This window comes from Balaenoptera ricei, chromosome 7, assembly GCF_028023285.1.
Source record: "Balaenoptera ricei isolate mBalRic1 chromosome 7, mBalRic1.hap2, whole genome shotgun sequence".
NCBI classification, from domain to species: domain Eukaryota; kingdom Metazoa; phylum Chordata; class Mammalia; order Artiodactyla; family Balaenopteridae; genus Balaenoptera; species Balaenoptera ricei.
In genome coordinates this window covers 77104031-77127492 of record NC_082645.1, presented here as the reverse complement: position 1 = coordinate 77127492, position 23462 = coordinate 77104031, and the positions used below count along the sequence as shown (strand labels likewise).

The 23462-nt window shown below is 37.4% G+C and overlaps 1 protein-coding gene across 17 annotated transcripts in view; it reads right to left on the bottom strand.

Moving 5' to 3' along the window:
• The window catches only part of C7H2orf88 (chromosome 7 C2orf88 homolog), a 312337-nt gene that overhangs the window by 19579 nt on the left and 269296 nt on the right, over nt 1-23462 (bottom strand). For 14 of the 17 annotated variants that reach the window (XM_059928347.1, XM_059928349.1, XM_059928346.1 and 11 more), the window contains one exon: nt 38-4081. The exons of 1 other annotated variant lie outside the window; for it this stretch is intronic. In XM_059928347.1, coding sequence (XP_059784330.1) covers nt 3620-4081 — 462 coding nt within the window. In that variant the 3' untranslated portion in view covers nt 38-3619. Of the gene's footprint in view, nt 1-37; nt 4082-23462 lie in introns of those variants that run through there. 2 more of the 17 variants (XM_059928362.1, XM_059928360.1) reach the window with 2 other exon arrangements.

Sequence of the window (23462 nt, the reverse complement as noted above, 5' to 3'; positions counted from 1 at the left end):
ATTTGCTTGCTTCAGTTAAACAAGGACTCGTAACTAGTTAATTGCAACTAGACTTTTATTGAACAGTTAGGAAAAATGTTTTCACAAAAATATTTGGGAAAAAATATACCATTTCATAGCTAAGTCTTACAGTGAAGAGAATTTGCTAACAAAAGTTGAGTTTTGCCAAGTAAGATGTAGGGAATACATCTGAGCCTGTGCCCACTGCTCCAAGGAAGACATGTCCAGTTTGGTCACACAAATACAGGATGGGGGCATTATGATTAAGCAAACAATTTATTTGTTAGAACTTTGTTTTTAAATTACTGTTCCTTGACATTTATAATTTGTCTCTAACTTTTGATTTCTCAAACTATATAATTACAAAAGTATAGTTCCCCCATCTCATAAAATGCCAGTGATACTGAGTAGGATATATGAGTGTCATGCTACTTCATTCGTTCAACATGTCTCTTTTTAATACTTATAAGGCAGTTTGACACAAATGATTCCTTTGGGACTAAGATAAATTTTTATCCCCTTCAAAATTGTGCTTTAAGTGCTAATAACCATAGGTAGTTTGCAAAGAACTGATAAGGCAATGGCAAGTGGAGAACTGTCAGGTCAAAGGCCTGTGACTGAAAGGTAATAACTAGCACTCAAAAGACACTGAACTGGGAAGGGAGCAGTGAAGCACATGTGTGGGGTTATGTGAGTTTTCTTAAATGAGGAATCGGCACATTTCTCTCTGCTAATCTGCTGCTTCCAGAGTTGCCCCCTGCAGGTTCTTTGTCATGCTGGTGGCACTCATCTGCCCCTCTCCTGGATGTTCTTGAGGGAGAAGATTCAGTGGTTGGGCACATGTGAGTGTGGTAAAGAACGGAACAGAACTTGGCTACTGTGTCCTTCCCCTCAGATGAAAACATTGGAAACTTGTTTTTGGAGCCTGACGTGAGTGTTGTTTCTTGGGCCCTCTTTTCCCCATTTTCTTTTCCCTTATAATTTGGCCACTATTCTTATTTCTTCTGTGTTTGTGATCTAAGTTGGAACAAATGTTTCCCATTCCAGTAGCTAATAATTCTTTCAGTCTTCTGTTTTATATGTCTCCTTCCTTCTCAAGCAGCCCTTCTACTCTTTGTTCATGAAAGACCTTCAAAATGAAGTAAATCCAATACTTAAAGATGAAGGTATGTAAGAAGTTGAATTATCCTATCAAAGATGTTCTCATTTATCTTGTCATCTAGGCCAAACTATATCTTGATAACAATCATACGCAGTACACTTGTTGATCCAGCTCCTTCCTGCCTGCCCCCAACTTGGTTAATCCACTAACTCACTGATTATGCAAGCCTTTGTAGTTCCATGTCCATGGTATGACATATTATACAGCATACATCTCCAAGTAAGTCTCTGTATGTCACAAGATACTATACTATTAAAGTGAGTCAGGGGCAAGGGGGTGGTGCTCAATGACAAAACCCTATTGCCATAGTATCAGAGAGGGTGGCAACAGAGATCAGACTTCCAGCTAGATATCGGTCTGGCAGGCCTGCCTGTATTATATCCCTAGGAAATAGAGGCCCAGGGCAAAAGAGTAACCTGAGATCAAAATATTTAGATATAATCAAAGCCTACTAGTCTATGTCCCTATGTATGCTGAAAAATTTAGTGTGATGCGCTGCTTTTATATGGCTTTGTGTTCTCAACATAATATGTATTATCTTATATACTTAATTATATCTTTTAAACAGCAGTGACCTTGCAGCAAAAGTATCTGATGTAAAATATAAAATGAATGAAAAACAGCAACATCTAGGCTTTTGTCTGAGTCATTAGTATAAGCACTCATAAACCTAAATTTTTCTTCATGAGCTGGAAATATGTTTTGCACTTTTTGGAAACTTTCTGTTCTTAGCCTTGCAACTTCAGATCCTTGTATAAACAGGGGTGGTGGTTTTTCTATTTTGTAAAGTTGCTAGATTATAAGTACAACAGGACAGTACAAACCCTGGGATTAGGTGAAAGTTAAATGACCAGTTGTCCAAAGGCAACTGAAAAATGGCACACCACTCACTTCAAAAGAATTTTCTTTGCCCATTTACCTTGGAGAATTCAGTCTATTTGATTGTGGGTTTCAGAGTATAACTGCTAAAATCAGAGGTAGCAATTCTGCCTGCTTATAAGGTCATATACATTTATGTCATTAGAAGTCACAAGCCTTTTTCTGCCTTTCTTTAGATTTCAATGACAAGGGTCTGTTGTATCTTAATAAAAGGATCTAATCGCACTGGCTTAAATAATTCCTATTCCAGTTAAACTCAATGTGTGGCAAATCTTGATGAAAAGATACTTCTAAAGACTCAGTCTCAATTTTCTTGCAAGTTACATCTTCTAGTATCTTCTTCCCTCTTTCTTGAATTTTCTGTTATCATTGATCTTAAACAGTACTTAATTTTTTTTCTTAAAAAAAAAAAGGCTTCCCAAAACAGTAGCCAAATTTATGAAAATAGTATAGTATATGGCTGTAAATGCCCCATGGGCTTTGTTACCATTAAAAATATACATGAGTATTCCCTTTGGAAGAGTATTTGATCTTTTGTAATAACTATAAATTCTCATGCATAATCTGGTCCCATAGTAATCTGAATGGTGATTGCCCATGTACCAGCCCCTTGCATCTGTGAGACAGTAAAGCTTAACATACATGCAACGCTGAGACCAGATTCTTCTTTCCACCTTGCCAACTAGGGCTTCTGTTACTTTACAGTTTTCTGGATTGCTGTTTATAAAAGCTACCCCTGCTTGTTTTCTTGTATAGTAATATCACTGGGCTACCTAATTCAATGCAATAAACATTGTCATGACTTCTGTAAATTGTATATTGTTAAGATGCTTATATGCAAAGTCTGAGTCATCCAGTAACAGGTGTGATTAGTTAGGGCCCTGAGGTTCAAGGTGATAGTTACGCTTTTCATCTACAAAAGTAAATATCTTATTAAGGACATGGTTCACGGTGGACCTCTTCCACATGGGTTGCTTTCTAATGCTTGGTCATTTGTGTTAAGAAGGAGGGATCCTTGACTCAAAAGATTTTGGCAAACAAGACCCACTGTTAACAGGTATGGCTTGAGTGCCCAGGCAATTCCCTTGCCCAGGCATTTCAAGAAAATCCTTTTCATATCTTGTTTTTTTTGTATAAATTGACAAATAGTTATTTTAAAGGAATGTCTTTAAAATGACCATTTTGAAAACATGGGTATTAAATAAATTTAAATTCTTAAAGAATTTTTTTTTTAATTTTAAAGAATTTTAAAAATTCTTATTTCTTTGGTGATGGCATTGTTGCCTCTGGAAGTGGTGTGACACAGCTGATTACTGTGGCACCAGAGGACTTACATTTAACCCTTTAATGACTAAAATCCAAGACCAAGCAGATAGAAATTGCTGTTAATGTAGAACTGCTTAAAACACTTCATTTTAGGTATTCTTAGACTCTTGATGGCTATCGAAATATTTTTCTTTATACCCAGATGGAGTTATTTGTATTTATTCATCCCAGTTTTTGCTATTGTTTCATGTATTTAAACTAGCACCAACTTTATCCACAATTTGAGAAAGTGTCATCATCCTACACACAGCGTCAAGGCCCCTCACTCTCAATATATGGGATGTCATAGTACTTGAGGTGGTTGCCAGCCCACTGCTGCAAGGCATCACTCAAGATTTCCTGGGACAGGCGGTGTGCAAATTCAAAGACCACAATTTCAGGCCCTAGGGGTTCCTTCACGTCCTCTTTGATATTAACTAGAGAAGGCATCCTGAGTAGAAATCTCTCTTCAGGCATAAAGTTTTCTTCACTCTCATGCCTCTTCTCACTCTCGAGTGTGGTGGGAAATGGGAAAGTTTGCTTTGATTTCATGCAGCCCATGTTATGAAGAGCTTTGACTGAGTGAAGGAAAGCAGTAGCAAAGACTACTTCAACAGCATCTTTGGAAAACAAACACCAAGCATCTGTCCACTTGATATTGAGCAGTGCTTTTCCTCTCCAGGCTACTTCAGAAATCAATGTTCCCTTTTGCCAATCTTCACATGTAGTGTTTATCTGTCAAGAGAAGGGAAGTTTCATTTTGAAGTCATAGAATGCAAACTACTGTACGATTAGGTAGCAAGTAGAAACAAATCTTTACCACTTTCATCACTTGGAGGAAATGTAAGGTAACAACAGCTTTATCTTATCAATAGAAAGAAAAGATAATCATTCAAAAATGGCATTTAGAAATAGGAAAATGTCTTTTCAAGATCAGGCAAATTTTATAAAACTGACAACAAACTTTTGCTACCTTTGATTTATTTATGTATACCAGGGCTCAGCAAACTATAGCCTTCGGGCCAAATTCTAGCTGCCTGTTTTTTCAAATATAGTTTATTTGAACATAGGCGTGCTCATTTGTTACGTATTGTCTATGGCTACTTTCATGCTTTAGTGGCAGAGTTTAGTTGTGACAGAGAGAGACTGTGTGGTCTGCAAGCCTAAAATATTTACTCTCTGGCCCTTTGGAGTAAATATTTTCTGACTGACTCTGAGCTATACTGTTGAGGGAAACAAGCATATCAAAATTTGCTCCTGCCTCAAACATCATGAGCCTGCACATCTTGGGCTGTGTCAGACTTTGTCCCTTGGTCACACATTTACAACTCAAAGAGTACGACAGAATGATGGTCTTTCTTTACACTAGGGCCAACTCTAAACAACACAAGTTAGACATGGCAAAGCCACCTATTTTTCCTTCTGAATGAGATATTATGAAATTTTGAAGCAAGAACAAGATGGTGGAGTAGAATGATGTGAGCTCACCTCATCTCACAAAAACAAACACGGAAATCACAACTGCTGAATGACCATCAACAGAAAAACCCTGGAAGCTACCAAAAAAGCTATCCTACACACAAAAACAAAGAAGAAGCCACAACGAGATGGTAGGAGGGGTGCACTCGCAATAAAGCCAACTCCCATATCTGCCAGGTGGGTGACCCACAAACTTGAAAATAGTTACCTTGCAGAGGTTCTCCCACAGGAGTGAAAGTTCTGAGCCCTACAACAGAACCCCCAGCCTGGAGGTCTGGCATCAGGAGGAGCCCCCAGAGCATCTGGCTTTGAAGGCCAGCGGGGTTTGATCACAGGAATTCGACAGGACAGGCAGAAAAAGAAACTCCACTCTTGGAGGGTGCACACAAGGTCTCATGTGCACCAGGATCCAGTGGAAAAAGCAGTGACCGCATAGGATCCTGGGCCAGACCTACCTGCTGGTATCGGAGAGTCTCCTGTGGAGGCAAGGGGGGCGGCTGTGGCTCACTGTGGGGACAAACACACTGGTGGTGGTAGTTCTGGGGAGTACTCGTTGGTGTGAGCCCTCCTGGAGGCCCCCACTTTCTCACCAAGACCTGGCCCCACTGAACAGACTGCAGGCTCCAGTACTGGGAAGCCTCGGGCCAAACAACCAACAGGGTGGGAAGACAGCCCCACCCATCAGCAGATGGGCTGCCTAAAGTCTTCCTGAGCCCATAGCTGCCTGCTAGACACACCCCTTGACATGGCCTTGCCCACCAGAGGGACAAGACCCAGTTCCTCCCAGGAAGCCTGCACAAGCCTCTTAGACCAGCCTCATCCACCAGGGGCAGACAGCAGGAACAAGAGGAACTACAACCCTGCAGCTTGTGGAGTGGAAACTGCAATCACAGAAAGACATGACAGAGGAATATGTCCCAGACAAAGGAACAAGAAAAAAAGCCCAGAAGAACAACTAAAGGAAGTGAAGATAGGCAATCTACCCAAAAAAAGAATTCAGAGTAATGATAGTAAAGATGATCCAAAGTCTTGGCAAAAGAATAGAGGCACAGAACAAGAAGATACAAGAAATGTATAATAAACAGCTAGAAGATCTACTAAAGAACAAACAGAGATGAACAATACAATAACTGAGAGGAAAAATACACTAGAAGAAATCAGTAGCAGAATGAGGCAGAAGAATGGATAAGTGAGCTAGAAGACAGAATGGTGGAAATCAAAGACAGAAAATATTGAAACAAGTGAAAAGCAACGAATAACATACAAGGCAATACCCATAAGGCTATAAGCTGATTTATCAGCAGAAACTCTGCAGGACAGAAGGGAGTGGCATGATTATATTCAAACTGATGAAAGGGAAGAACCTACAACCAAGAACACCCAGCAAGGCTCTCATTCAGATTCGACAGAGAAATCAAAAGTTTTACAGACAAGCAAAAGCTAAGAGAATTCAGCACTGTCAGGCCAGATTTGCAACAAATGCTAAAGGAACTTGTCTAGGTAGGGGGGGAAAAAAAATGACTACAACTAAAAACAAGAAAAACTACAAATGGAAAAGCTCACCGGTAAAGGCAAACACACAGTAAAGGTAGGAAATCATCCAACACAAATATATCAAAACCAGCAATCGTGAGAAGAGTACAAATGCAGGATATTAGAAATGCATTTGAAATTAAAAGACCAGCAACTTAAAACAATCTTATTTATATAGAGAGTGCTATATCAAAACCTCATGGTAACCACAAACCAAAAATCTATGATTGATAGATACACAAAAAAAGAAAAAGGGATCCAAACACAACATTAAAGATAGTCACCAAATCACAAGAGAACAAAAGAAGGGGAGAAAAAAAGACCTACAAAAACAAATCCAACACAATTAACAAAATGGTCATAAGAACATACATATCGATAATTACCTTAAATGTAAACAGATTAAATGCTCCAACCAAAGGACATAGACTGGCTTAATGGATACAAAAACAAGACCTGTATATAAGCTGTCTACGAGAGACCCACTTCAGATCTAGGGACACATACAGACTGAAAGTGAGGAGATGGAAAAAGGTATTCTATGCATATGGAAATCAAAAGAAAGCTGGAGTAGCAATACTCAGACAAAATAGACTTTAAAATAAAGACTGTTACAAGAGATAAGGAAGGACACTACATAATGATCAAGGGATCAATCCAAGAAGATATAACAAGTGTAAATATATATGCACCCAACATAGGAGCACCTCAGTATATAAGGCAAATACGAACAGCCATAAAAGGAGAAATCGACAGTAACACAATAATAGTGGGGGAATTTTAATACCCCACTGTCATCAATGGACAGATCAGACATAAAATCAATAAGGAAACAAAGGCCTTAAATAACACATTAGACCAGATGGACTTAATTGATATTTATAGAGCAGTCCATCCAAAAGCAGCAGAATACACATTCTTTCCAAGTGCACATGGAACATTCTCCAGGATTGATCCATGCTGGGCCACAAAGCAAACCTCAGTAAATTTAAGAAAACTGAAATTATATCAAGCATCCTTTCCAACCACAATGCTATTAGATTAGAAATAAACTACAAGAAAAAACCTTAAGAAACACAAACACATGGAGGCTAAACAATATGCTACTAAACAATCAATCAATGGATCACTGAAGAAATCAAAGAGAAAATCAAAAAATACCTAGAGACAAATGAAAGTGAAAGCACAATGATCCAAAACCTATGGAACGCAGCAAAAGCAGTTCTAAGAGGGAAGTTTATAGCAATACAATCTTACGTCAGGAAACAAATAAACCACCTAACCTTACACGTAAAGCAACTAGAGAAGAACAAACAAAACCCAAAGTTAGTAGAAAGAAAAATAAAAATCAGAGCAGAAATAAATAGAAACAAAGAAAACAATAGAAAAGATCAATGAAACTAAAAGCTGGTTCTCTGAAAAGATAAAATTGATAAACCTTCAGCCAGATTCACCAAGAAAAAAAAGAGAGCTCAAATCAATAAAATTAGAAATGAAAAAGGAGAGGTTACAACAGACACCACAGATATACAATGGATAATAAGTGACTGCTACAAGCAACTGTATGCCAATAAAATGGACAATCTAGAAGAACTGGACAAATTTTTTTTTCTCTCTTTTAAAAAAAGTTTTGGCCATGCCCAACAGCATGTGGGCTCTTAGTTCCCTGAACAGGGATCAAACCTGTACCCCCCTGCATTGGAAGCATGGAGTCTTAACCACTGGACCACCAGGGAAGTTCCCTGGACAAATTCTTAAAAAGGTACAATCTTCTAAGACTGAACCAGGAAGAAACAGAAAATATGAATAGACCAATCACAAGTACTGAAATTGAAACTGTGATTAAAAAACTCCCAACAATCAAAAAAGTCCAGAACCAGATGGCTTCACAGGTGAATTCTATCAAACATTTAGAGAAGAGTTAACATCTATCCTTCTGTAACTCTTCCAAAGAACTGCAGAGGAAGGAACACTCCCAAGCTCATTCTACTTGGCCACCATCACCCTGATACCAAAACCAGACAAAGATATCACACAAAAAAAAATTACAGGCGAATATCACTGATGAACATAGATGCAAAAATCCGCAACAAAATACTAGCAAACAGAATCCAACAACACATTAAAAGGATCATACACTATAATGAAGTGGGATTTATCCCAGGGATGCAAGGATTCTTTAATATATGTAAATCAATCAATGTGATACACCATATTAACAAACTGAAGAATAAAAACCATATGATCATCTCAATAGATGCAGAAAAAGCTTTTGACAAAATTCAACACCCAGTTATGATAAAAACTCTCCAGAAAGTGGGCATAGAGGGAATGTACCTCAACATAATAAAGGCCATATACGACAAACCTACAGCTAACATCATAATCATGAAAAGCTGAAAGCATTTCCTCTAAGATCAGGAACAAGACAAGGATGTCTACTCTGGCCACTTCTATTCAACATAGTTTTTTGGAAGTCCCAGCCACAGCAATCAGAGAAGGAAAAGAAATAAAAGGAATACAAATTGGAAAAGAAGAAATAAAACTGTCACTGTTAGCCGATGACATGATACTATACATAGAAAATTCTAAAGATGCTACCAGAAGACTACGAGAGCTCATCAATGAATCTGGTAAAGTTGCAGGTTACAAAATTAATACACAGAAATCTCTTGCATTCCTATACACTAACAACAAAAGACAAGAAAGAGAAATTAAGGAAACAATCCCATTGGCCATTGCATCAAAAGAATAAAATACCTAGGAGTAAACCTACCTAAGGAGGCAGAAGACCTGTACTCAGAAAACTGTAAGATACTAATGAAAGAAATAGAAGAGGACACAAACAGATGGACCATGTTTTTGGATTGGAAGAATCAATATTGTCAAAATGACAATACATCCCAAGGCAATCTACAGATTTAGTGCAATCCATATCAAATTACCAATGGCATTTTTCACAGAACTAGATCAAATAATTTTACAGTTTGTAAGGGACACAAAAGACCCTGAATAGCCAAAGCAATTGAGAGAGAAAAATGGAGCTGGAGGAAAATCAGGCTCCCTGACTTCAGACTATCCTACAAAGCTATAGTCATTGAAACAGTATGGTACTGGCAGAAAAACAGAAATATAGATCAATGGAACAGGATAGAAAGCCCAGAAATAAACCCATGCACCTATGGTCAATTAATCTACGACAAAGGAGGCAAGACTATACAGTGGAGAAAAGACATCCTCTTCAATAAGTGGTGCTGGGAAGACTGGACAGTTACATGTAGAAGAATGAAATTAGAACATTCTTTAACACCATACACAAAAATAAATTCAAAATGTATTAAAGACCTAAATGTAAGACCTGATAATATAAAACGCTTAGAGGAAAACATAGGCAGAACAGTCTTTGACATAAATCGAAGCAAGATCTTTTTTGATCCATCTCCTAGAATAACAGAAATAAAAACAAAAATAAACAAATGGACCTAATTAAACTCAAGCGTTTGCACAGCAAAGGAAACCATAAACAAAACGAAAAGACAACCCGCAGAATGGGAGAAAATATTTGCAAACAATGTAACTGACAAGGGATTACTCTCCAAAATACACAAACTGCTCATGCAGCTCAATGTCAAAGAAACAGACAACCCAGTCAAAAAATCGTCATAAGACCTAAATAGACATTTCTCCAAAGAAGACATACAGATGGCTAAGAGGCATATGAAAAGATGGTCCACACAGCTAATTATTAGAGAAATGCAAATCAAAACTATAATGAGATGTCACCTCACACCAGTCAGAATGGCCATCACTAAAAAGTCTACAAATAACAGATGCTGGAGAGAGTGTGGAGAAAAAGGAACACTCCTACACTGTTGGTGGGAATGTAAATTGGTGCAAACACTACAGAGAACAGTATGGCATTTCCTTAAAAAACTAAAAACAGAGCTACCATGTGATCCAGCAATCCCACTCCTGGGCATATATCTGGAGAAAAACATGGTTCCAAAGGATACATGCACCCCAATGTTCACTGCAGCTCTGTTTACAATAGCCAAGACATGGAAGCAACCTAAATGTTCATCGACAGGTGAATCGATAAAAAAGATATGGTACATATATACAATGGAATATTAGCCATTAAAAAGAATGAAATAATGCCATTTGCAGCAACATGGATGGACCTGGAGATTATCATACTAAGTGAGGTAAGTCAGAGAAAGACAAACATCATATGACATCACTTATATGTGGAATCTAAAAAAAAAAAATGATACAAATGAACTTATTTACAAAACAGAAACAAACGCACAGAAAACAAACTTATGGTTACCAAAAGGGAAAGGTGGGGCGGGGGAGGGATAAATTGGGAGTTTGGGATTGACATATACACACTACTATATATAAAATAGATAACCAACCAAATATTATGAAAAGCTTAGATTAATTTAAAATTAGCTTAAAAGTTTCTCCCCCTAAATATTTTACTGTTTGATGTTTGGACAGTCAATAGGGTACAATGCTTGTGATGTACCTTCCAAACTTCCCAATGGAATGCTGTCACTGAAAGGACTTATCTAAGATAAGACTTAAGGGTAACTAAAACAGTACAAACTTCACTGGAGGGAGGCCTAGCCATAAGAAAGTGCAGGCAAAGACTCTATAAATGAGGTTATGATCCCTGACTATATCATAGTTTTTGGACCAAAAACAGCTGTAAAAATTCATGAAATGAAACTCCATTGATTATTTCTGAAACTACTGATCTTAAGGTAAAAACTAGCATGCATTTAATTTATTTCTTAATAGTTTATAAGAAGTCCAAAAAAGGTGACCTTTGCCCAAGTCAGTACTAAATATTTTTTAGATTTCTTTCAATTTTATCCAATTTCTCCCATAATATACTCCTTCCCCACCTCTACCACTTAGAAGGATGATATGGAGGGTTGGAAAGGAAAACTAGCTCTCTGCTTCTGATTACCTTTAGTTCTATACGCCCTGCTATATGCTCCAGAGATGCATTTCAAAAAGGGCATAAGGGATGTGTGTGATGTATCTGGTTTACTAGACTGAACTCCTAGAAGACAGGAACTGGCCTGGTTGTGCACCTCTAACATGTAATGACTTAACGTAGTATCTGTTTTGTACTATGAGGGATTGTTAAGGGAACTGGACTTAGTTAACCTGAAAATGATTAGAATGCAATGAATGTCAGATAAAAGTCCATGAGAAGAATCATGAGAACATTCTGTGTTTTCTAAGATCTTTGGTTTTGCAAAAGCAGCTTTACCTTACCATGACAAAAGTAGTGCCAGATTTGCCCTCACACCAAAAATAACTTTAAACCTGGACAAAATATATGTGGGCGGCTATTTTCAGACATTGAACAACAGCATAGGATTCTGATCCCCAAAAGAAGGGAAACACATGATGTTAAAAACCCCACAATTGATCCTCTTGAGATTCTGCCTGAGAATCTGATTCAAGCAGAGGGGCAATTCTGCTGTGCCGCAGAGGCAGAGGCTGAGATACTGAAGCAGGTGAAATTACAAGAGAGTTCAAGAGTAAAAGGAGCTGGGAGGGAGGCAGAAATTTGCATGGGGTCTCACTGAAGCTGAGCAGGACCCTGCAGGGCCTTCCTAGGGACAGACCTGTGTGTCCTCGGCTTCTAGTTTATAGAAAAGCTTTAGCCTCCTTGGCCTTCCCCGAGTGCCAAAGAGCAAATGCAGAAACAAAGGAAAACAGTCAAGCAAGACAAAATAATAATAGCTTAGCCATGAAACAAAGTCAAGGACCTTTAGTTCCTCTTCAAGGGATATAGATATATGTATATGTATAACTGAATCACTCTGCTGCACAGCTGAAACTAATACAACATTGTTAATTAACTATACTCCAATAGAAAATAAAAACTTTTAAAAAAGACAAGGGCTTCCCTGGTGGCACAGTGGTTCAGAATCTGCTGCCAATGCAGGGGACACGGGTTTGAGCCCTGGTCTGGGAGGATCCCACATGCCGCGGAGCAACTGGGCCCGTGGGCCACAACTGCTGAGCCTGCGCGTCTGGAGCCTGTGCCCCGCAACAAGAGAGGCGGCGATAGTGAGGGGCCCGCGCACCGCGATGAAGAGTGGCCCCCGCTTGCCGCAACTTGAGAAAGCCCTCGGACGAAACGACCCAACACAGCCAAAAATAAATTAATTAATTAATTAAAAAAGACAAAATATCCAACAACAAAAAAGAAATTTGAGACCACTTTAGGAGTGAACTTTAGAGCAGAGGTTGACAAAACTTTTTGTTAATGGGCTAGCTAATATATAATTTAGGTTTGTGAGCCATATGGTCTATGTTATACTACTCAGGTCTGTTGTTGTAGTGCAGAGCCAGCCATAGCTAATATGTAAACAAATGGGCAATGGTTTTTATGTTCCAATAAAACCTAATTTACAGAAACAGGCAGCCAGCCCACGGGCCATACTGGGCTAAGTTCAAACAAACAGTTCCATTCTAACAAAGAATAAAATTCAATACCATTCAAAGGAAGATGTGTAAGACACTGCCCAGAAAATGAAAAGACAAGCCACAGACTGGGAGGCAGACTGGAGGAAGATATTTGCAAAAGCATATCTGATAAAGGATTGTTTATCCAAAATATACAAAGGAGTCTTTAAAACAACAATAAGAAAACAACCTGATTAAAAACTGGACCCCGGATCTGAACAAACACCTTACCAGAGAAGACATACTGATGGCAAATAAGCATGTGAAAAAAATATTTAACATCATATATCATTAGGGAGTTGCAGTTTTAAATGACATTGCGATACCACTACAACCTATATGAATGGCAAAAATCCAAAACATTGGTAACACAAAATGCTAACGAGGATGTGGAGCAACAGAACTCATTCATTGCTGGTGGGAATGCAAAATTGTACAGCCACTGTGGGAGACAGTTTGGCAGTTTCTTACAAAACTAAACATACTCCTACCATATGATCCAGCAATCACACTCCTTGGTATTTACCCAAATGAGTTGAAAAATTATGTTCACACAAAAACTTATACATGGATGTTTATAGCAGTTTTATTCATAATTGCAGAAATTGGAAGCAACCAAGATGTCCTTCAGGAGGTGAATGGATGAACAGTGGTCTATCCAGACAATGGAATATTATTCAGTGCTAAAAAGAATGAGTTATCAAGCCATGAAAAGAAAAGGAAGAACCGTAAATGCATATTACTAAGCCAGAGAAGCCAAGCTTTCCAACTGTATGACATTCTGGAAAAGTCAAAACTATGGAGACAGTAAAAAGCCCAGGGGTTACCAGGGGTTAGAGAGGAGGGAAGGTTGAATAGGTGGACACAGAAAATTTTTAGGGTGGTGAACTACTCTGTATTATACTATAATTGTGGATATGTGCCATTATACAATTGTCAAAACCCACAGAATGTACAACACCAAGAATGAACCCTAATGTAAACTACAGACTTTGAGTGATCATATGTCAATGCAGGTTCATTGACTGTAACACTCTGGAGTGGGATGTTGATAGTGGGTGAGGCTTGTGTGTTGGAGGGGGCGAGGGGAGCAGGAAGGGGGTAACTGTACTTCCTGCTCAGTTTTGCTGTGAATCTAAAACTGCTCTAAAAAAGAAAGTCTATTAAAAAAATCCAGCTATATGCTACCTATAAGAGATATACTTTAAATACAAATATACAGGTTGCAAACAAGAGGGTTGGAAAAGACACACAATGCAAACAAGAAGTATAAAAAGCTGCTGTGGCTGTATGACTATCAGACAAAGCAGACTTCAAAGACCAGTAGTATTACCAGAAATAGGGACATTTTATGTGTCAGGAGAAGACATGATAATCATAAATGTATATGTAACTAATAACAGAGCTTCAAAATACATTAAGGAAAAACTGACAGAATTAAAGGCAGAAATAAACATTACTCTCTCAGTAACTGATAGAATATTCAAAGGAAAAAATAAGGAATTCAAGTTTTGAACAACACTATGATGCCACTTGAGGTAACTGACATTTATAGAAGACTATTCCCAACAACTGTAGGATACATATTCTTATAAAATGCATATAGAACATTCACCAAGATAGACTACACAATGATCTCAACAGATTTCAAAAGCTTGGAATCTTATATTTTCCAACCACCAAAGAATTAATAAAAAATAATAAAATATCCAGGAAAACCCCAAATACTTGGAAACTAAATATCACATCTCTAAATAACCCATGGGACAAAGAAGAAATCACAAGGAAATTAACATATTTTCAACCAAATAAGAGAAACCACAACATATCAACATTTTAAAAATGCACTGTTAAAGTTTAGAGGGAGAGTGATAGATTTAAATTCTTGTGACAGAAAAGAAGAAAGGATTAAATCAGTGATCTAAGCTTTCACCTTAAAAAGCTAGAAAAAGAAAAGTAAATTAAACCCAAAGTAGAAGGAAGGGAATAATGTAGATGAGAGCAGAAAACAAAGCAAAGGAAAAGGGCCAATAATGGAGAAAAATCAATGGAACCAATGGTGGTTCCTTAAAAAGATCTAATAAAATAGATGTCTCTATCTAGTCTGATCAAGAAAAATGAGAGGACACACAGAACCAATATGTGTGTAGGAAAAAGGACATTACTACAGATTCCATAAACATTAAAAGACTACGAAGGGAATATTATGAACAACTTTATACATACCAAATTACCAAAACTGGCACAAGAGAAAATAGAAAGTCTGATAGCTGTATATCAATGAAAGAAATTGGATTTGTACCTTAAACCTTTCCAAGAAGAAAACTCCAGGCTCAAATGGCAACTCTAAAGCTCTAAATTCTTTCAAACGTTTCAGAAAGAAAGAATACCAATCTTACCCAAACTCCAGAAAATAGAGGAAGAGGATTCCAAATTCATTCTATATGAAGTCAGGATTCCCCTGTTACTACAAGCAAAGACAGTTCAAGAAAAGAACACTCTACAAGCCAATATCCCTCGTGAACACAGACCCAGATATCATTTTTTTAAATGGCAAATTGAATCCGGCATATTTAAAATGGTTACTACATCATGACCAAGTGGGATTTATACCAGAATGCAATGTAAATTTTGAATGTAACATTCAAAACTCAATACATATAATTCACTGTGTTAATATAAAAAAGAACACCAGATGATCATCTCAATAGATGCAAAACAAATTTGATAAAACAACCATTCATGATAAAAATTCTCAGCAAACTAGCAATAAGAGAGACTTCCTCAAACTAATGTTAAGTGTAATGGTGAAAGACTGAACAACTTTTTCTATGATAGGAACTAGGCAACAATGTTCATTCTCACAATTTCTATTTATTTATTTCACAATTTTTATTTAATATTGTACTAGAGGGAAGAAAGAAATACAAAGCATAAAGGTCGTCAGAAAAAAAAAAACTGCCTTTACTTGCAGATGACAAGACTGTATATGTAAAAAGTCCTAAGGATTATATATGAAAAAATTACTAGAACTAATAATTTTAGCAAGGTCTCATGATACAAAATTAATATATAAAAATCAATGTACTTCTGTATACTTAGTAATTGAAAGATGAAATTAGCGCCATTTGCAATAGTATAAAAAATATGAACTTAGTATAAAAAATAGTATAAAAAATATGAACTCATACATTTAATAAAATGTATGAAAGAAAACTACATTGTATGTTATATATGCAGTATGTAAATAATACAAATTGTTACTGAGAAAAAGTAAAGAAACTAAATAGTGTTCATGATCTCGAAGATAATATTAAGATGTCAATTCTCCCCCAATTTTTATATATATATATGTATGTATATATAAGCATATGTGTATATATATATATATATATATATAAGCACAATTCCAGGAGGCTTTTTTGTAGACATTGACAAACTGATTCCAAAATTCCATTCAAAATCCCAGAAGGATGTGTTATAGATATAAACATGCTGATTCTAAACTATATATGGAAATGTAAAGAAATCAGAATAGCCAAAACAATTTTGAGAAAAATCAAAGTTGGAAGACTCACACTACCCACTTTTAAGAATGATTAAAAGCTACAGTAACCAAGACAGTGCTATATTGGTGAAAGTCCAGACACACAAATCTATGGAATAGAAGAGTCCAGAAACAGACCCAGAAAAATATGGTCAATTGATTTTTGACAAATGTGCAAAAATAATTCAGTGCAGAAAAGGTAAGTTTTTCAACAAATGGAACTAGAACAACTGGACAGCCATATGCCCCCCCCCAAAAAAAGATCTATACCTTACCCTTTATACAAAAAATTAACTCAAAAGGAGTCATAGATCTAAATGTAAAATATAAGACTTTTACAAGACATTACAGAAAATATTCATGATCTTGGATTTGGCAGAGTTTCTAGATACGACACCAAAAGCATAAACCATAAAAAAAAAAAATTGATACCCTTGACTAAATCAAAATTGAGAACTTTTGCTCTGAGAAGAACACAGTTAAGGAAATAAAAAGATGAGCCCCAGATGGGGAGAAAAAATATTTGCAAATCATTTGCCCAAAAAATGACTTCAATCTAGAATAGATAAATAACTATCAAAAGTCAACAGTGAGAAAGCAACCCAATTTTTAAAATGGGCAAAAGATTTGTACAGACTTTTCACCCAAGACATCATCTATGGATGGCAAGTAAGTACATGAAAAGATGCTCAACATACTGGCCTTAGAAAAATGCAAAGTAAAACCATGATATGATACATCTGTACATCTATTAAAATGGGTAAAATTTTAAAAAGTACAATACCAAGTGCTGGTAAGTATGCAGAGCAACTGGAACTTTCTTTCATACATTGATAGTGGGAATGCAAAATGAGCCACTCTGGAAAACAGCTTAGCATTTTCTTATAAAGTTGGAACATCCACTTACCATATAACCCAACCCACCTAGGTATTTAGAGAAATGAAATTTGTGTTCACATAAAAAGCTTTATGCAGATATTTATCACAGTTTTATTCATAATTGCCAAAAGTTGAAAGCAACAAAGATACTGATACCAACATCGATGACTCTTAAAGGCATTATGCTGATTGAAAGATGCCAGTCTTAAAAGGTCTCATGTTGCATGATTCTATGTATTGTATAATGCATGATTCTGGAAAAGGCAAAACTATAGGAACAGATAACATGTGGCTTTTAAGGGTTAGGGTAAGAGGAGAATGTGACTACAAAGAGGCAGCAAAACGGAATTTTTTTGGGTGGTAGAGCTGTTATATATCCTGATTGTCATAGTGGCTATACGAATCTATACATATATCAAAACTCATAGAATTAGTCACCAAAATAAAGTCAGTTTTACTGTATGTAAATTAAAAATTAAAAAGGTATTTTCAAAACAACAATACCAGGACTTCCCTGGTAGCACAGTGGTTAAGAATCCGCCTGCCAATGCAGGGGACACGGGTTCGATCCCTGGTCTGGGAAGATCCCACATGCCATGGAACAACTAAGCCCGTGCTCCACAACTACTGAGCCTGCGCTCTAGAGCAGCGGTCCTCAACCTTTTTGGCACCAGGGACCAGTTTCGTGGAAGACAATTTTTCCATGGATGGGGCGGGGAGAGATGGTTCAGGTGGTAATGTGAGCACTGGGGAGCAATGGGGAGTAAGCAGATGAAGCTTTGCTCGCTCGCCTGCTGCTCACCTTCTGCTGTGCGGCCCGGGGGTTGGGGACCCCTGCTCTAGAGCCCGCAAGTCACAACTACTGAGCCTGTGCACTGCAACTACTGAGCCCACGCACCATAACTACTGAAGCCCATGTGCTCTAAGGCCTGCATGCCACAACTACTGAGCCCACATGCTGCAACTACTGAAGCCCGCACACCTAGAGCCCGTGCTCCGCAACAAGAGAAGCCACTGCAATGAGAAGCCCACGCACCGCAACGAAGAGTAGACCCCGCTCTCCACAACTAGAGAAAGCTCGCGCACAGCAACGAAGACCCAACACAGCCAAAAAAAAAAAACCACAACAATACCATTATACACTCAGGATTGCTAAAATTAAAAAGCCCAACAATGCCTAGTGTTGGTGAGGATGTGGAATGCCTATACTGCTGGTGTGAGTGGAGAACAGTACAACCACTTTAAAGAACTGAACCCACCATTTTATTTCTAGGTATTTATTTAAGACAAATGCAAACATGTCTGCAAAACACTTGTACACCAATGTCCAGAGCAGCTTTACTCCCAACAGCCAAAGCTGGAAACAACTCAAATGTCTATCAATAGGTGAATGGATAAGCAAATGGGGGATATATCCATAAAAGTAGCATGGAGCTCCCATTCCTAATTCAGTGTTCTTCTGGGAATAACAGTTGCTCTAATAATACTTTATCCGATCATGGCTTATAGTATTTAAGTGTTAAACATCCTCCCTCTCTTGAATTTATAGAACCTCCCTCCCCACTTCTAGTTTTGATGTTAATTCTGGCGAACAAAGACCAGTGTAGCTCCTTCCCAGGGTCTCTTGTTACTCTCTGCTCATTGGCCCAGTCCTTGACCTGGTCTCCATCAGCAGGGACATTATGGCTTGGAGCTTCCCAGGCTCCCAGAGACCACTACCCAGGACTAGCTGTCAACTCTGGCCTTCTGGTCCTATCTTGGATAAAACAACACTGATACATTCATGCCATTATGTAATCAACTGGTCCAGTAACTGTCTAATGGAATTACTCATCATCACATGCTTAGAAGAGGCAGTTGCTCTGATAGAACAGGATTGGTAACCCCATATTTTTGTTAAGCGGATTTTAATTCTGTGATTTCTGTTCTACAGAAGCCTCTTGAGATTTATCATGAGTAAGGAAGAGTAATCCTGAAAGGAAAGTCAGAGACAAAAACAAAAAGTTTATGCTACTACTGTTCATGGTAGCAGCTATTCAAACACTTGACAGACATCTTAAAAGGCAATGATAGGGAGTTCCCTGGTGGCCTAGTGTTTAGGATTCAGCGCTTTCACTGCTGTGGCCCAGGTTCAATCCCTGGTCGGGAAACTGAGATCCTTCCAGCCACGTGGCGTGGCCATAAATAAGTAAGTAAGGAAATAATAAATAAATAAATAAAATTATACATGTGAACTAATAAAGAAATGTGAATAAAATGACCTTTAAAAAAAGGTAGTGATAATCCCAACCTGTATAGCACTGAAGAATAAGCTTTGTATAATTTCATTCTCCCCTAATAGGATAGTTGATTCATAATGAAGAAATAAAGTTTCAACAATGTTAGCTAGTAATGCAAGTCAATAGTTGAGCAGATTATATAATTGGTCTTAGGAAAGCATGTGGGATGAGCTCTTCTAAGTTAATTTTTAGACTGTATTATTCATCAGTCAGGTTGAAAAGTTACCATGGCTATCAGTTGAAGGTATGATACATTTAATGCTGGATATTAGCCAAAAAAAGTATTTTGGCTCTCTTGTCAATGTAACTAGCTGATACAGAAGTATAAAATATTTTTTAAAATACACTTTTGAAAAATACTGGAAATCAATTTCTTTTATACTATAGTTAAACATCTTAAGATACATAAAGAGCTGTCAGTGAGAACGTTCCTTAACCATCTAGCCAGTATTTATTGAGTCTTTACTATGTGTTCAGCACCAATATCCATCAGTATAAGTGCTTTCAAAATTTATTTAACAAAATCAAATCAGTGGGAGACAGAGTGAGAATGAGATGACAACTTATTCAGGCTATAATTAGTGCAGATGCCCAGAAAGCATCCTTAGTTTTACCCTTGTCCTAATATGTGAAGTGGCCATTTGTTCATGCCACTGCCAGCAAAAATAAAATATAAAGATGCCTTTTCTCCCATCACTCCCTCCCCCAAATCCCCACACACATACATATATACATACACATCAGAGTCATATGTAAAGAAAAGAAAGCCCCATTTACTTGGTTCCCTCAATGTTACTTTGAAGCCTCAAAGCACTGAGTATATAAAGTGTGTCAGGCCATAGCCCTGGCACTTCCCTCAGGAATGGGTCTAGCCACTACGGGGTCTTCTATTAGATCTTTCAAACAGAAGATGCAGTTTACTGCAGTCCATAGTTTATCTTGGAGCTGTGGTCCCCCATCCTGCATACAGTGTCATCAGATTGAGCCTGTTGAGTAAGCTCCCTGGGAATATGCCAGGGAAGGTGTCACAAAAAAAGCCAAAACTTGAATATGAGCGGGGGCCAGACCATACAGTTCTAGCAAAAAAAAGTAACTTCCAAAATCTGCTCTGGAAATGAACAGGCTGCTAAATCCCTGAAAGTCTTTCTTAAATATTAGATTAACAGAAATGCTTATTACTGTTGTTCTACTTCAGATCATCTTCTAAGCCTTTAAACAGGTTTTAAGACATTTTATATCTCAAGTTATACCTTAAAATGGGCCCTAGCCCTGAATTAACGCAAATATCTATATAATATTGATAAAAACCACATTATAGTCTTTAAAAGCATAATGAATATACTGTCTTTCAAATTTCAATGTAGATGCAATTAATTAAAATGCCAATTCATTAAAAAATATAACTGAGTTCATTTAAAAACAATAATGAAGTTCCCAACAGAAGGTTTGTCGTTATTTGTTCTCTAATATTGGATACTAAGAGTATATTTTCCTTCTTGTAGGGGTCCATGAAAATTGGACAGTAAACAGAGGACTTTGTACTGGTAATACTGACAGTCACTGACCTAGACTATAAATTTATAACAGGATCAAATGACACCAGTTAAACTGGCAAACAGAAATGAACTCAATACAAAAAAGTAAAAGCTAGAAAATACAGCAAATGTGATTTCGGTCCATCTGAAGGTCACCTCAGGGGCACTACTGTACAGTCTTTGGAAACTTAGTAGCTGCTTTCGTCCTCAGGCACACGGAACACGTGCTGCGTGCAGCTGCTCAACACCAGGGCGGTCACAGGGGGCTCTTCATGAAGTCACATTTGGGGCCAAATTTTCTCAATGGAGAGGCAGAGAAAATAACATTGATAAATGAAAGGACGATGTAAGAGATTCTAATAAACCTGAGCAGAGCTGTGTGGTATCACTTCATCTGTAAACTGGGAATCTACCTCAGACATTCATCGTAAAAATTGTGCGCTTCTACACGTAAAGCATCTAGAACCGCCTTGGAACATGGAAGGTGTTCAAGGGTTCAGTAAGTATTATTTCCTTTCCTTCTCTCTCTTAGATTGTCCCCTAAACCTACTAACATCAAACTATTATTTTAAGTGCTTTAGTTATTATGTTTTAGGATTATAATTAAGGAAAGAGAATTATAACCTAAAAATGCTGACGGTCATTTGGGAATTAAAGAGTTAGAATTGGGTGCCAGATCTAAGTCAGGGGTCAATGCTTCATCTCATTTACCAGATCCTCCGGGTGGAGAAGGGAAACAAACAGGCTTAACTCTGGGTACAAGTCTGGCTTCACCTGACCACTCCTATTTATGACTACAAAGATTGAATTCAGTCTGCAGTAATTCCTCCAGCCCTGTAATCTAAATACTTGCGGGGAATGAAAAGTAGCTTCTGACGAACTAGTTGAAGAAAACCTGATCTAGATCAGCACTAAGACTGTAAAACATTTAAACTTTATATTCTGTACTAATTTCTCAGTCATGTCATGTCCTAACTAAATGACACAAATGTACTCATGACACATGAATTAAGCTCTGTAAAATTCTGAAGCCAGTTCCTTAGGCAACTGTTGTTAAATGGAGGTGAGGAGTGGAGGGAACAGGGTAACAATGTCAGAATATTGCCTTTAGTTTGTTACAACTGGACTATTCTTTAGATCCTGTAGCTGAAACTAGGTTATCTGAGCCCAAATCAGAACATGAAACTAATAAAACATAAAACACAAAAATGAATGCTCAATCCTCAATTCATTATAATTTGAAAATCATGATCCACTCATCCTTATATACTAAGCCAATTATTTACTGCATAAACTCCTACATCACATTTGTAAAATGCTTTCTCTTTTAAAAGGGCTTTCTTATTTTTTCCCTCCTTATTCACACAGATATCTTCTCTTTAAAAACTGACCCATTCTTAAGTGTCTGTCTCAAGTACACTTCTGTGTAAAGGCCTTCCCACTACCTAATATTACTCTATCCTTCCTTCTCTTGGGTTTCCATAACATATTTATCTCCATCACTGTACTTTTCTCATTCTGCTTGTTTACAAGTCTGTGCCTAGACTCTCAAAGGCAGGAATATGGCCATACCACTTAAACTCTTTCTGAAAGAAGATGGGTAATAAGTAATTGTTTATCTTTGTATCTCACTTCTATATGCCTAGCACAATGAAGGGCCTCAGTAAATGTTAATTGATTTAAATAATTTAAGTCTAGATATTTTAAATAAAATTCCAGTCCTCTTAGAGAGCAACAGAGTGTGTACAGCCCTAAGTTACAAATGATAACCAAGTGTCTGGAGCTTTTCAGAGTAAATTATCCATCTACCTCTGTTTCTGTTGAGCATATCTCATTTGCATTTTCCCTTTTCCTCTTTCCCTCGTGTCTTATAATTTATACATCAGAAAGGAATTATTTTTCTCATTTTACAAAATACATTGATGTATAACTCTATATGTAAGCAGGTTAAATATCCTGCCTGGGGAAGCATGTGACCTTGATGACACTGTATGAGAGACCAAACACACTGCCTGTTCTAAAATCCATATCTTTTGATTCTAGTTTCAGGGATCTTGCTGCTGTTTCACAGTGCCTTCCTTTCACATTTCATGACATGTGCTAATTCAAGTAAACTGCCTAATTATGGAACAATTTATTTTACAAACCCATTCTTCAAAAAATTGTCTTATAGTGGATGTGGTGCAATGGACGCTCTCAAATACAGATGTTAGTAGTGCAAACTGGTTCAACAGTAGCATAACAATTCATGTTAAAAGCCCTAACCCAAATATCGCACTTTGAGGAATTTATCCTAAAGAAACGATCAGAGTTGTAGACAAATATTTATACGTAAAAATTTTCATGAAAGCCCTTACATAATAAGAAAA